Source organism: Setaria italica, chromosome II, assembly GCF_000263155.2.
Source record: "Setaria italica strain Yugu1 chromosome II, Setaria_italica_v2.0, whole genome shotgun sequence".
In the NCBI taxonomy this organism is placed as follows: domain Eukaryota; kingdom Viridiplantae; phylum Streptophyta; class Magnoliopsida; order Poales; family Poaceae; genus Setaria; species Setaria italica.
The window spans coordinates 24,102,208-24,117,903 of NC_028451.1; the positions used below are offsets into that span (position 1 = coordinate 24,102,208).

The following is a 15,696-nucleotide window of genomic DNA, read 5'->3' on the forward strand; positions in this document are numbered from 1 at the left end:
TCTGACGAGCCTCCCCGAGATTTTAACTTTGAGAAGACGACGACGAACAGTGAAATGGAGAGAATCCGACGGTTCAGATGTTCTCGTTAGTCGTAACCCAACGGTTGGCTATTTTTTTAATTCTTTTTAAATCCGTGAGCGCAACTAAAGCCAGTCTTAGCGGGAAGTTTCATGAGAGTTTCATAGGCATTAAATTTAATGTCACATCAACAAAAATGCTGACTTGACAGGTAATTAATAAAGAAAATGTCATCCACATGGTACTATTATGAAACTGACCTAAAAAAGCTATTCGCATGCTGTGGAGGATACTTTTTTCCAGCTAATCCAGTGACACCACCATTCACTGCGAGCTTCATCTCCGATTTTGAAAAGCGTCCGTTAAGTTTGTGAATTATGGATTTGGGTTTTAGTCTAAAGTTTTTTTTCTCGGAAGGGCTGTGGATATACAAGGGAAATTCGCCGTCGGTGGCGGGTGCAGAGATAGCGAGGTAAAGACGTAAAGTATAGTGACACCTTAGGCTCAGGTGATGAAGGACCATCATTTGGGCAATGCACGCATGGGAAGTGAGGACCATTATAGCTTGCTGAATTAGCGCGGTGACGGATCCAGTGCCGTCAGAGATGGTAGCTTGCCGAATTAGCTAAGGTCGGAGTGTCACACGTTCAGAACCTGCTGGTAGTGCTTGGAAAAAAATTGTGTTTCTAAATTATAGGGCTCCGACAATTTTGTTCCCAATTTGTTGGAGTGACATATCTGGTATATGTGGTATAACTACTTTTATTAGCACCCAAATTTCACTCCACGTTGAAAATTGGATGTAGAAACCTCATGGAAACCCGATTATGGTGTAGGCACCCCAAAAAATAAGGTAACATTTGGTTGGTGAGACAGTTAAAACATCTCCAGCAGATTACCAATACCATATCATCTAGAAGTACATATAGAGTGATCACTTCTTATTAGTAGTGTACTTTTTTATGTACAAATCTTGAAAGATTTATGGTGACTTGGATGCTAAAGTCACAACTTAGAGCAAATTGTTTTGATTTCAGCTAGCAACTCTAAACTACATCGCCTAATAAAACATGGGGTTTACTTCTCAAAAATAAAACATGGGGCTTTATGAAATTTGCTCCAGTTATATCCATTAGCTCATTCTCATGAAGTTTTGAGCACTTCAACACAATAATTTTAGAATAATGAAGTCCGTTTAAAATTTAAAGCCCACCACACCGATGTGAATCACATGTAGTAAAAATATTATTTCCTCTATAAATGCAACATACAGGGGTATCCTAGATTGAAACTACATAGCAACTTGTAATGTATGTGTTACAACTATGGCTGAGAGCCGAAATAGCTTAAGTCAGGTACAATGGGAATATGATTGATGTACAGTTTCCATCTTAATAATGATGGGAACTTGGTATTGATCGACCGAGCAGATGGACGTGTAAGTTTCCCTTTTAAGGAATAAATCTGAACACAAATACAGGACTTTGAAAGTCAACAAACTTGTAGGATCCTTCAAGCGAGTTCAAGTATATTGCTTCTCGAGGCTCCTCGCTCACCCCACTCTGCATGGCATAGTCCAGTGCCATTTCGTAATCAACCTGGGGAATAACAAATAGGAATAAGCGGATGGTAGTGAAACATGTGAGGACCTAAGTTATTTGTGTTCATGTCTTTTCAAGTCACTTTGCAATGGGAAAAGGAAGTGACTCTGATGTCCGACTCTGGTATCATGGTTGTATTCCAGACACCAAAGATTTCATCAAATATATCAGATGTTACTAGTCCCGAAGTCTCAACTTGCAACAGAAAGGTCAAGGTACAAAAGACTACATACAAAAGAGCACACAAGAGAGAAATATATCACTATTTTTTCTTTGTTGGTCTCTTTCCTTACCTGTTCAACATGCTGAGTCAAGCAATCTTTGAAGGTCATCTCTGTCACCTCCTCAGAATTTATCTTCTCAAGGAGTTCCTCGTCTTCTTTATCATAACGCGGCCGTTTCGGGGGAGATTCATCTGCAATTTCTACCAGAGTCTCCATAATCGCTCTTGCAACATCAGGAATATATCTGCAAACACAAAGTAGTTAAAATAGGGGGGGAATGCATACAATTTGGAAAAATTTGTCAGTGCGAAGAAGCGAGTCATTTTGTTCATAGATTACTAGGTTAGTTATTCAATAAGTCGCAATCTAGCCTTTTTCTACAAATATAGACAAGGATAGGGGAAAGCCAGTTCTAGCCCCAGGAGTTAACATTGTGAACATGAATCCCAATAATGATAGTATATATCAACCAATATCAGCATTAAACAAGTATTACAGAATGTGTGGTTCCGTAACAGAATCTTGACCTCCATCTCAAGTATACACAAAACTCCGACGACGAAGTAGAAATTACCTGTTCAAGTTCTTTTTCCTGTCCTGACGCTCACGAGCCTGAAGTTTCTTCACAATCTTAGACTTCAGTTGAAGACAGCACTGCTTCAGGGCTGACTGAAGGTGCAAGAGAATGATCAATATATGGCCTTACAGACACAACAATCAGGGAAGTTGGAATGTACCTTAACAGCAGATGATATTTCAGTTATGTCATCCCCAATGTACTCCTTTCCAGTTCCTTTAAAAGGTATCTTTGTACTCACAATGCTCACAAAGACACCAATCTTATCTTGCTGCTGATTAATTTTGTAGCTGCTCCAACTAAAACACAGGAAGAAAAAAAGATACAGAAAAGATCCAACATCTGATTCTGATAATGTACTAACAAAACTAAAAAACTTACTTGATCCTTTTTAGAGCAGTTCTTGTGATGACATCAGCACCTTGTTCAAAAAGAAGTGGTATTCTGTTTGCAAACCTAAAAATATTTAGACCCTGAACAAAACAGAGATAAACAACATGAGAATTTAGTCCTCATTAGAATCATTTAATGGTATCTTGTCAGTAAGTTAAAATACAGATGGAAAGGGCATTTCCCGAAATTGGAGCTCAATGTCTCATACTGGCACAAACAATCAAGTTTACTCATTAAGAGTTTCTCCATCAAATATATGTAATGGAACAACTCAGTGAATCTAAAAAAGTGCAGGCAGCTATTAGTATTTAATTTGGCCTGCTCAGATCTCAACATATGGCCAAAATTGCTAATTCTCTTATTCTAATTTTTAATGCAGTGAATCTTATAAATTCCTTCAAAAAGATTTTTTTTTCCTCACCAACCATTCTAGGAGTTTAATTCACATCAGACAAAGAACCAACTCCGGGAAATCCAACAGAAAAAATTAGCTTTAGATAACAATAACTACTATAGCACAATCGAAACTGCTGGAAAACACAAAGGTAAAAAAAAAAGAACATGGTTCTAGAATCTTTAACACAATAAATAAAATCATAAAATGTTTCCATACAAAGTAAACACTCAATTGTTTCCTTACTTGTTTAACATCTTTTCCACCAATGCTTATCCCAGCTTCAACAATAAATGGATGACCTTCAAAAACCTGAGGGCTGAACAGAGTGCAGCATTAGATTATTAGGATGTTCAGAACATGCAGCATTGAAATGCCTTCTGGAATTCACTTTGGTTAAAATGATATACCTGCTTGCATGTGTTGCAACCATATCAGGGTGTAGCTCTTTTATGATACCCAGGCGTAAATTATATTCACCTGCAGGACTAAGACACTATAGAATTGATTGATTTCGATACCGTGATGACCAGTCACACATATGAAAGCAGCAAACGAATAGTTGATAAACAAATGAAGGTGAAAGGGATGCATACATTGCCGCTGGGATCATCAAACTTAGCCTGCCGAAATAATTGATGTATTCGAACTAATTGCTGTGGCGTAAGGCTCTTAACTGTCATTTTCGGACTAAAATCAGGTCCCATCTCCCCTGGAAAATAAAAAAAATGTTGTAGTAAAACGTAGAACTGATAACAAGAATAGTAAAACTTAGATACAAAGCAATACAAAAGTAAGTAATGACAGTAAGCCTATATTTTTAGCCCAACGAACAGTTTCTAATAGGACTAGGTAAATGATCTTAGTTGACCATAGGATACATTGAAACAGCAACATTAGAAACATAACCAAAACCAGAACCATAAACAGCAAGACAAAGATAGATCAGCCAAAGGAAGCTTCCTTCATGATCTCCAAAAGATACTATTCTAGAAAATTGGACTATAGTATTCCATGATTATTAGAAACAGGTAGCAATTACTTAGTTATTTTTCATAATGACCAAACCAGCCACACTGCAAATCATACAACTTACCAATTAAACGTTCAGCATGCGATTTGCTTATATTCACAAATTCATGTTGCAGAAACTGCAAAAGGTTTTGCTTTGTAGTCTCCACGATTAAGCGCTTTATCAGTAATAAATCAACAGCAGATGGGTGATGCTTTGTTTGAAGTGGAACAGGAGGCATAACATCTGTCCGGCGTGCAAACTTTATTGTTAAATTTTTGCTGCAAGAAACAGTCGTTCATGAAAAAAAATAAAGGGCGACAAATTTTGCATGACATAAATAAGGGTAGATGAAACGCTTACTCTGCTGCATCAGATAGAAATCTAAACAGGAACTGAGCGTATGGTGTGATGACCGCCATCTGACGCATATAATGGAGGATCTTTGACTGAAAGAGAGCACTTAATTAGCTTTACAGTATAATTCCATGTTTCGAATGTTCCAAAACGTGCTACTCACACGATGTGTTGTCCAATTTCCCTCAATTATAACTTGGATCTCTGCCCCATGCCAATGAGTTTTGTTCTCTCTTTTCTCGTGTAAATGAACATGAGGGACATTTCTGAGAAATGGAATACACCAGAATGAGTCATGATAACAGTAAACTGCAGAAGTTATTAAATTGACAAATGGAGATGGGCAATATCAAGCCAGTTAGTGTGTTGAACAGGCATATGAACCAGCAAGCTGTACTTACTTGTGAATATCTATGTCGAGGCGACAGAACGAAACATAATTCTGGCCTTTCATTGATGAATTAATTTCAATAGGAAGTCCCGTGCTCATCTTTGACCATATAAGTGCCTGTTTTAATCCATCATTATAAAATAAACGGAACATAAGAGCCAGTAAAAAATGAATCCATGAGAATATTAAGTGCAGGTCACATGTTTGTTGCCCAGAGCTATTTTACAGAGGCAAAACTAGATAAGCATCTCTTAGACACAGGATAGATTAAGCATCAAGATATTCTCAAAACTGAAACAAGATAACACAATAACATCAGATCACTTTTTTAAAGGTATAACACAAATTAAAAGAAAAGGATAATTATATCAACTGCAACACTATTGTGATTGTGATACTTTTGTTATGATCCAACTTTTACTTGGCTATATACAAAATGAAATAAAGTACCATGAAGAGCAGCAGAAGATAGACTAATGCTTGGTTGCACTTGCACTATCCGATCCTAACCACAAGACAGTCATTTCTGAACCAAGTGAGGAAATAATTCCAACATTTCATGATAATGCATAAAACAACTAACTGCTTGCATTCATTTTTATTTATCAAAGGGACTAGATGATACAACCTAACAGTTCGCAGAAACATACAATTTAGAAAGCTTCTTGCTCAATAGTCATGCAGAGTGTTTACCATTTTAGCACCAAGTCCAAATTTCCCACGTGTTTGCCTCAAACCATACTTTGTGCCAGATAAAACTGCACCAAATGTAAATAACTCCAGTCATCATGGTACTATATCCTCTCCAACTTAAAAAAGATACCATTAAGACTTACCTCTCCCAAGCATATTTGGGATATCATCATGTGGCATACCTCTACCATTATCCTGCATCCACAAGAAACAAAAAATCAAGATCAAAAGTAAGTAAATACATTTTCATCACATAATCCACATTGTCGCAACAATACCTTGCAAGTCACTTTGAAAAATGCAGCCTCGCCCCGGCCTTTTCCTCGAGCAGATGGAGCCTCCTTAACTTTCTTTCCAAGTGCAGCATTTTTAGCTTGAGTTTCTTGGAAGCGTGCTTCCTTGGCCAGGCGTTTCTAAGTATGGTGAAATCATCATACAACTTTATCAGAATTATAATTATGGATAGATGGTACATGTTTGTGAAATCCATCACACTTCTCAGTGCACACACAATGTTGAAACTGACACAATTAGAGGTGCTAACATTACCTCACGAGCCTTTTCAGACTCAAAATCATCATAGAGGGCCTCATCAACACGCTCTCGATCAACTAGCCCTATCATTGTGTTGAACTTGCTCTTCGTGATCTCTTCTCTGCCAGGAAGGACATGGGAACAAAGTCATGGAGCACTGTCCTATATGGTAAAACAGAAAACACCACAAAGAATACTTCTGGGGATCGCTTACATTGTAATCTCAATGTCAGGGAGCTCTGAGATGGACTCAGCTGAATCAAGAGCATTCTCAACTAGCTCCCGCATTGTGGTGTACAAGGATTTGCCAGGCTGGAGCCAGCACCATTGTGTTAGTATCACTGTTAATGGCTATACTAATATCTGACAGATTTCCACCCAAAATTTATATTACAATTAATGATATCGATACTACTGAGCATAAGGGTTGATAGTTTCTGTTAGAATTGTGGTCTAGTTCAATTACTAGATGACATCTTGCTTGAACGAGGGAAATTAAGAAATGGCATGTATTGTTCTCTAGACAGAACTGTTGCGCTTAAATTTCTGGTTGCAATTTCCAACTGTTTAGAGCTGGTATCCTAGCAATAGGATTGCAAGGCATGTGTTTAGAGTTGTAAAAAAATTAAACAAATGGCATGGCCCGTCTATCTAAACTTCATAACGCACGGGATGTAACAATTGCACCCCAAATCGACGAAAATTTGGTGGATAGGAACTCACATTGTCGAACCCTGCAATGTTCTTGTTCTCGGCGAAGAACTCGGCGGGCGATTCTGCAGCAGAAACCCCAGAAAAGATCCAAAATGTATCAGATAAACGGACCCAGAGAACCGAAATTCTTGATTGGAAAGGGGATCGAGGGGGGAGCGCTCACTCTGCTTGAGGAGGCTGCTCTCCTTGGCCGACGCTGACGCCTTGGCGCCGGCCGCCTTCCCCTTCCCCGCCGCCTTCCCCTTGGCCGCTGCGGCGGGAGGCTTCTTCTTGGTCTCCGGGGCGGCGCCGGCGGCCTCGTCGCCGGAGCTGTCCATGGCGAGGTTGGCGGGATCGAATTGGGGAAAGAGCTAGGGTTTGGGTACAAAATTGGAGAGCGCTAGGTCTCAAAGTCTGAGCCAGGCCTACTGGGTTTTGGGGTTTGGGCTCTTGCTCGCAGGCCAGAGGCATCTGAGTGGTCCATCAGAAATTGGACGGCCAAGATAAATCACAGTTAAGGGTGTTGGGATCTTTAGTCCGGACTAAAATTCATGTCACATCGAATATTCGGAGGCTAATTAGGAGGACTAAACATGAGCTAATTATAAAACTAATTACACAAACGGAGGCTAATTTGCGAGACAAATCTATTAAGCCTAATTAATCCATCATTAGCACATGTTTACTGTAGCATCACATTGTCAAATCAGGGACTAATTAGGCTTAATAGATTCGTCTCGCGAATTAGCCTCCATCTGTGTAATTAATTTTATAATTAGTCTATATTTAATATTTCTAATTAGTATCTAAACATTCAATGTGATAGGAATTTTAGGAGATTCTAAACACCTTTTTAGATGGCATTTTAGTAATCTGGCCTAACAACCACCAAAATTGCAGCATGACGAAGAGAACCCAACAACCAATATGTGCAGCAGGTTCCCCACGCTGCAGTCAAGCTTTTAGCACGCGAATCGTCTTAGAAGGCTGCTAGCGGCGATCGAGGAGTCAAGGAGACGACGAGACCAAGAGGGCAGGAACACGATTACCTGAATCGCCAAATCATCATTCGTATGGCCAACAGTTGGACCTTCTCTGTTGCGTGCCCTCGCACGCTCCTATGACCTGGGCTCCCCCGCCATTAGACGGGGGATGGCGCCAGGCTGCCGGCAGCCCAGCATGAGCTATGATCATGGCAATGCGGCAACACCGACTCAACGTATCGTCGAGAGCTCTACCGGCTGACATCATTTGATCTTGATTTCATGGAGCAGCGATTCAGTGCGTTAATTCATTTATTGTTTATGTAGCATGTTAGATCTTGATTTTTAAACTTTGAAAAGAATGACCATTTACTTTGATATATAATTTAGGTCTTAGGTATTGTCGAAGAAGCAATTGTTTTGTGCTAAAAAGGGAGGGAGGGTAGAAAACAAGGTTAAATCGCAAAGGAGTGATTTACCTAAGTTTTTCCAGCTTCAAGTAATGCTGAGGAAATTTATTCGTGTGTGAGAAAAAAAAAGTCTCCAAAGGTAGAGGAGTCAAGACTTGAGACCAGAGACTGGAGCGGTTTATCTCCGAAAACCTAAGAGCAACTCCAACCCACCTACTTTTGGCCTCCTATATCACCTAAATGAGAGTCTCTCATCTGATTTCTCTCTCCTACTTCATAATGATCTCCAACAAACCTCTCATATTTGCTCTCATAAATTCAACTCTCCCATATCTTATTCATATCAATTAACTACAAGAACATCATATCCAGATCATTTCCATAAAAAAGTTCACCCAACTATCCATCTTGCTCCCTGCATTGGAACACAGCATACAAAAATTGAGCAAAATTGCAATATCACAGCATACAAAAATTCATTTGGAACCACACAGTTAACCTGGAGGAATTAGTAATATGGACGCAAGAAGGATGTTCTACAAAACTGAAGCTACCCAAGAAAAACTTGCATTGATTTTATAAAAAATGAATTAATAATCCCTTTTTACTGGTGCCGTTGGCAGCTGCAACGCAGGACTTTGGCAGTCGGGACTACATGCAGTAGGCGCAGCCACCAAGCACCCTGTCCTCCGTATTACTCCCCCAGACTCCTCCCTCTCCCCCGACGTTCCTGCGCAAGGCACCGCCGGGAAAACAGATACGCGCGTCGGCTGGTGCGTGGACCTACAAGCCCGCCAGGTGCGACACGTGGGGCGGCGTAGCTCCGCCGGCACCAAGCTACGGGGATGCCGTGGCAGCTGCGTTGTGGGGGCACAAGCCATGCTGCTCTCTCCGATACTCTCCTCTCTCTAGGTTCGTCTTGATATGAACCCGTTAGGTTGATTCATGATCCTTCGATGAGACAAGATGGATAACTCGATTTGGGGATGGAGATGACATTCACAGCCTGACTACAGCCTTTCAAGGATGTTGTGCCTTAACAACCAATACACCACCTCCAAGTGCTGCTGCGATATTGTGGAGCGCGTCATCCAGCCACTAGGGCACTCGTCCTGCAAGCAATCGAAGAGCTAGCAAGAACAAGTATAACAAGTACTAAATTACTACATGTAGATGAAGGTTTCAAACTCAATCTCAATTATGGTAGGGTTTCGAAGATAAGAAGACGGGCAGATAATCCAGCACACGCGCTTACAAGCAAGTAGCAAAAGATAAACTTAATCTAAACAAAACCCGAGTGTTCCTAGTAGCGGCTAAGGGGTATATGAACCTGGGAGGATGACCAACAGGGTGTTGGGGTCGTGTTCCAATCCTAGGACACGTCCCTAATGGACCCAACTTGATACACGGCCCATTGGGCCAAAATACGGCGATACAACACCTTGGACAGAAAAATCTTTTGATAGTAATTTGATCATTATGGCTGCCTCAGAACAGATATGGATATGAGTCAAGATCCATATGAAAATAGACTTCATAAGAATTCCAAGAAGTACTTGAACGTTCAAAACGGAGTCCGGAAGAGGTCGTGGCGGCCGTCACAAGTTGGTGCGATGCTGCAGTCCGAATCCAGCCCCAAAACATGTTGGATTTGATCTCTTTCTTTCCTTGGCCAAAAGTGACGTGGTGGTCTGGTGGAGGACGTTGGGAATACTTGGACTTGGCCTCAATCAACTTTTTTGATCTTCAATGCCTTCCATGAATATTTAACACTCTTTTTGATCCACGTATGTATTTCTAAAAATGACAATGAACACACATCATGGTGCAGCATCAATTTATCAAACGTATCAAATAAAATAATGATAAAGAATTGATTCACTTGTGAATCAAAAGTTGCTAATATAGTTGTATCCAAGCAGGTGATATCCTCATCAGGTCTGGGCAGAAGCATATCGGAGAAGACAAGCAGGAGGTGGTGTCAGTGTTTAGACCTGGTAACCTACCGAGAGGGGTGCCCAAGGTAGTGTTTAGTGCGTGGGGCTCGCTGTGATCAGGAACTCGAAGGTAAACTCGAACACACTATTTAGATAGGTTCGGGTTGCTAGATTGCGTAATACCGTACATCCTCTGTGTTGGTTGGATTGAATTGCTTTGGAAGGGGTCCCTGCCTCACCTTATATTACCGGGGGCAGGGTTTAAGGTCGGTTGATTTACAAGAATACTAGTCGGATTCAACTAGTTGAGTCCTTCTCTAATTGCTATGAGTAGTTTTCCTAATCCTCAACTAGTTCCTGTCCTGCCATGTAGACTACGCCGTCCTGCACTGTAGCCTGCATGTCTAACACATCTCGGTGTACAGCACTGTCTCTAGGACTGTCCAAAACTTCTGGTGGGCCCATAGATGTATGTACGACAAGCCCCTGAGTACTTTTTAGTTAAATGCAGCAGTTTTGAGTATTTTTCTAAGCTTCTCCGACTAGTTTTGGTGCTCTTCAAGTACTCCATCAGGTTGCGTCTTCAAATGTACTCGAGCATTACCATGTGGCTAGAATGTGCTCAAGCCTCATTTAACTTGGTCTTAAATTTTCATTGAATTTTATATGGAAGTGTGACTTTCGTCACACTCCATATGGAGTATCCCCCGAGGCTTAGATTGAATCGAAGAATCAGGTTGAGGGTCAATCTGTAATTTGCATCACTTTATCCTTAAAACCCAGAGAAAAAACTTTATAGCTGAGGGGCATGTGACACACAACCCCCGAGTTGTTACATGACTAGTTTGGTGGGTATAAGAGTCAACCTTTAGTCAACATGACCGTTCGTCAATAGTAACCTTATCTCTTCCGAAAATAATGGAAACTTCCAACCAGGTGCGAAATTTTTGGGCCATTAAACCGGAATATTCCCTATAATCTCGCTACTGTTACTGCGCTGCAGTTTATAATAACGGAGAAAAACATCTCTTCCGTTTTACGTGTGCCATCAGCTCTTTCAACTTCCGCACTGTAGCCCTAGCGTCGCTGCTGCCCAATCCTCGTGCTTTAGCACCGCCGTCCCCCACCACTTAGCCCCCAAGTGTATGCGAAGGAAGACCCTCATGGCGACAAGGATGGGGAAGAAGGCAAGTACGTCCAAGGTGGTGGAAAGCAGGAAGAAGAAGGCAGACAACAAGGAGATCCAACTGCCAGCTCCCAAGTATGGAAAGACTGACCAAACTGCCCTGCTGTTCTCTACTTGTGCTTGGAATAAATCCGTGCTAAAGGAGGAAGATATCAAGACACTGGTGGCAGCCAATCTACTCCAAGGAAAAGACATCATCAACTGGAGAGCTGCCTTCAAGAACCCCTGGTCATGGAGGAGTACCCGGAGGAGACGGTAATGTTCTCACATTTCATTGAACTCGGCTTGGCATTGCCTGCTTCCGATTTCTTCCGAAGACTCATGGAATATTATAAACTGGAACTTGTTCACCTCAACCCCAATAGCATTCTGCACATCGTGATTTTTGTACTTTTGTGCAAGGTATTCTTGGGGATCCAGCCCTACTTCCAACTCTTCCACAAGTTCTTCCGTGTCAAGCCATAGCTTAAGAGGGAACACACATAAGTAGTCGGAGGGGCTGGAATCCAAATAAAGGAGAAGGTGAAGGGCCTTTACTTGGATTACGAATTGATTGACTCGCCTTTTGGGTGGAAAGAGAGGTGGTGCTACATCGGCAACCACGAGCCCAAGCTCCCTAAGGTGACAGGCTACTGCCCGAATTGGAACAATAGGTGGCTGGACGAGCCTTCCCACGGAGATTGCTTGCAGCTGCTCGAGCTCTTGGACAGGATAGCTAGACTGAAGCAACAAGGGCTAACAGGAGTCGGGGTAGCCTTCAACTTCATGAAGAGGCAAGTTCAACCCCTACAATTGTGGTGTACCTGGGGCTACGACTAATCTGACCCCAATGACCCATCTAAAATGTCACTAGAAGAACTCAGTGTGGATGAGGTCATGGCGCGATTGAGGCATCTATTCAAGAGTGCAAGCAAAATCCCAATGATTGTGTGGGAATTCTACGCCGCCAACCCACCAACATGTGTAAGTACCCGTGGCCACAACCCCTGAGTATTGATTTTTGTAATTTATGATATACTGACTTGTCTACTCGTGCAGGAAGATGTGCGCTTGTACTGCTCCGTTCCTCCTCCCGGATCAGATGACTCTGAAGCTGTGCCTCGTGTACATATGGCTGCGAGCATACAGAGTGAAGTCGAGGAGGAAGAAGAAGACGAAATCGAGTCCTTCAGCACCTCCGACTTTGAAGCTGCGGAGGAATTCATGCTAAAGGCTTGGCCGTCTGACAAGGCTAGGTCGTTCTCCGGGTGATCAAAGCGTGTAGCTGAAGATGATCTAGAGGCTGGGCTGGCACTACCGCCAAAGAAGAAGCGGATCATCGTTGTGAAGCGTGCGGTGAAGAAGCCCCGCACCACCGAGGACGTGCCTCCACCGGTAATAACCTTTGAAGAAGGGTAAGATCCTGAGGGTCGAGTACTAGTAAGTGAATCCCTTACCACCATATCTAATCAATATGGCATTGGTGGATTGCAGGTAGTCGGAGAGGTGACTGAGGCGGAGAGGACAACTAGCGAAGTCGTGCAGCGGCAGCTGCGAGTAATCGAGGAGGTCATCGAGATCAAAGACGACCCAGAACCCCTCATTGTTAGGGAAGACCCTGTCAACGCACAAACTACCTGAGAGGCAGAGGCGACAACGAAGGCTGGCAAGGATCACACTGCAATCCAACAAGTCATGCCAAAGAAGCCGTCTCCGACTATCAAGCTAATGCACTTGTTAGGGGAGCCCTCTCTAAAAGTGAGGAGATCCTCAAAGTAAGTACTGGAACTTCATTCAAGTACTAATTGCAGCTTGTTATTGACTTGTAGTATGTATTCTGACAACTTGTCTTTTGTAGGAAATTCTCTAGTGTGGAGCTTGGACGCCCAAGCCCGAAGCCCGCAGCCGATGGCAGTAGCCACTCGGACCAGGACATCATCCCGGTGCCAACAAGTCTGCCGCTAGAGGAACAACCTACGCCGGCAACAAATCCAGGTGCCGTATCACTTGTAGTTGTATTAATGCAAGATGTGATTTCTTTGTTGAATGATGCTTTAATGCTAGCCCCCGAGCCACCAGTGCCCGAGACCACGGTGGTGACTATCTTTGGCGTCGTGGCTACTTTTGTAGCCCCCGAGCCGGAGGTAGAGACCGAAGCTGCGGTGGCAACTACCTCTAGCATCATGGCTACTCTTGTAGCCCCCGAGCTAGAGGTAGAAGCCGAAGCCATGGAGGGGCTAGAAGTGTTGGCCTCCATCCCACCTTTCAAGTTGTGCCCGTCGACCAGCTGTGCCTTGGTTCCGCTTGGCACGGCGGATGTTGAAGCGTAAGAGGAGACATGGATACCTGAAGGGGTTAACCTTGAAGATATTCAGCTAATCGACGATCCGCTCCTCAATGTAGAGCTAGAGGTGGGAATAATGGAGATGTAGCGCCGTGTAGGTAAATATGCAGCGGTAAACTTTTGATCCCATTGAGTCCTTAACTTTGGAATTGGTACTCATAACTTGACACGAGTACTTGCTCTGTTTTGCAGGATGTAATCAAGTGTTCCCGCCAGAAGTACCAAATGCTCCAGGGCTACGGGGACACAATCATCCGTGTTGAGGCACTCGCCCAGGAGCTGGCCAAGGAGCAGGAGTAATCCTCCTGGCTGCTGATGAAGTACGACGGCCAAGCCGCCGAGTACTGAAACACTGTTCAACAGTTTAAGGAGGAGAAGGACCACCTTCGGAAGTGTAACAAGTCCCTGAAGCAACAACTGTGAGGTAATTGATCATCTCTTTTAGGTCTTCGAGTACTGATTCCATTTTGTGATATTGAATTTCCATGTGTGTTGTTCCTACAGTGCTCGAGGAAATAAAGGAAGATCTCCAAGGGTGAGCTGTTGACTGGCAGAACTCCTACTACCGGGTGACAGACTAGCATGACAAATTGTCTGTGCTGTATGAAAACTTGGAACATCACCTGGAAAAGGAGAGGAAGATGCACGCGGACGGGGAGGTAGACTTGGTGAACGCCATGAAGACCCTCCAGGAGCGCGAGGCTGAGCTAAAGGCTACAAAGCTTGCTCTGAATGAGCTAACTGAAGCAGCTCAGCCCATTGTGGATATGGTGGAGCTCCCAGCTGAAAGGTGTGGAGCCCCACCCTCTATCTGAGATGCTCAAGAAGGTGCCAACAAAGTTCGCCGACTACATCCAGAAGATAGCCGAGTTGGTCTCCAAGCAGTTGCTTTAGCCTTTGTGAAGTCCTTTTACCCGTAGGTGGACCTAGATCCCATTGCGGAAGGGATCACAAAGGACTGCTCTGATGAGCAGTCCATCAGTACTTGCAAGAGATGGGCCCTATCGCCACGGAAATAGCTAGTCACTTAGACCTCGAGTAGTCTCTGTAAAAAGTGAACATCAGTCCTTTGTGATATGAACATAATATGAATGAAATGTAAATTATTTGAAGTCTTATTGCAATTTTTATCACTGTCGACTTGTTGTTTTAGTGCATCTTACAAACTACCCTAATAGTTGCTCGTACAGTAGTCGTAAGTGTCTGCGCACAAGGCTACTATGAGGAGCTCTTCAGATACACAGTGTAGAGTTCTTTAGGGTGTGGCTCCTTTCTGCGAAGTACGAGTACTTAGGACATCTGGGTAGTCATACTTCTTAGGCGAGTAGGCTCTTTAGGACTTCTTCGAGTAGAGCCTATCTTTGCAACCTCTCTGGGTTGTTTTGATGTTGTGCTCTCGAGATCCTAGAACTGCAAACTTATTATTACAAGCCACGACTAGATAGGCTTGTCTAGCAGAGAATAACTCGAGTAGTCTAAATAACTCCCGAATTGTTGGTGACTTCTTTTCTGAAGGCCGCCGATGGACAGACTTGTTCGAGGAGTTGATTAACTCACGAATTTGATTGTGGACTTGTCTTTGCAAGCTGTTTTTGCACAATTTTGTCCGATGAGTTGAATCACTAAAAAAATGATTTTGCAGACTTGTTATTACAAGCCGCGTGTAGGCACTTTTGCTCCAAAAGCTGAATAGCTTTGTACAGACTTGTTATTACAAGCTGCGGGTTGGGCGACGTGGCCTAGGGAGCTGAATGGCCCTGTGAACTTGCTTTTGCAAGTCGCAATTAGACATAAATAAGTAGTCATTTTATGATGAAAAATAAATCTACTTTATTAAATTATAATTATATAATTGAGGCCGATGGACAATTTACATGAATATGTAAACTACGGGTAAAATTGATAAAGTTGCTCGATGTTCCACGAGTTGTCAACGTCTTCACCAGAGAGATGTTGGAGCCTGTACGAT

General features: G+C 42.8%; 1 protein-coding gene across 2 annotated transcripts; it reads right to left on the reverse strand.

Moving 5' to 3' along the window:
• Positions 1–1,220: 1,220 nt before the first annotated feature.
• Positions 1,221–7,312, reverse strand: LOC101769014 (DNA topoisomerase 6 subunit B). 2 transcript variants are annotated; one of them, XM_004956401.2, is made up of 19 exons: positions 7,073–7,309; positions 6,919–6,971; positions 6,410–6,507; positions 6,211–6,316; positions 5,940–6,074; positions 5,805–5,856; positions 5,662–5,726; positions 4,979–5,085; positions 4,741–4,843; positions 4,584–4,669; positions 4,305–4,501; positions 3,805–3,920; positions 3,619–3,704; positions 3,455–3,527; positions 2,803–2,894; positions 2,582–2,720; positions 2,419–2,513; positions 1,914–2,088; positions 1,221–1,617 (listed from the first exon to the last, which is right to left on the reverse strand). In XM_004956401.2, the coding sequence occupies exons 1-19, from the start codon at positions 7,224–7,226 to the stop codon at positions 1,471–1,473; spliced, it is 2,079 nt and encodes a 692-aa protein (XP_004956458.1). In that variant the 5' UTR covers positions 7,227–7,309; the 3' UTR covers positions 1,221–1,470. The 2 variants fall into 2 exon arrangements, 1 of the variants encoding a protein (XP_004956458.1); XR_002676598.1 differs by lacking the exon at positions 1,221–1,617 and having other exon boundaries at positions 2,043–2,088; positions 2,419–2,509; positions 7,073–7,312.
• Positions 7,313–15,696: the final 8,384 nt, after the last annotated feature.

Bases quoted from the DNA above. Each gene is read 5' to 3' on its own strand.
- LOC101769014 (XM_004956401.2), bottom strand. From the start codon at position 7,226: ATGGACAGCTCCGGCGACGAGGCCGCCGGCGCCGCCCCGGAGACCAAG. The intron at 6,317-6,409 runs GTAAGCGATCCC...CCTTCCTGGCAG, and splicing joins CCTGACATTGAGATTACAAT to AGAAGAGATCACGAAGAGCA. The intron at 2,721-2,802 runs GTAAGTTTTTTA...CCTGTGTTTTAG, and splicing joins ACTGCTCTAAAAAGGATCAA to TTGGAGCAGCTACAAAATTA.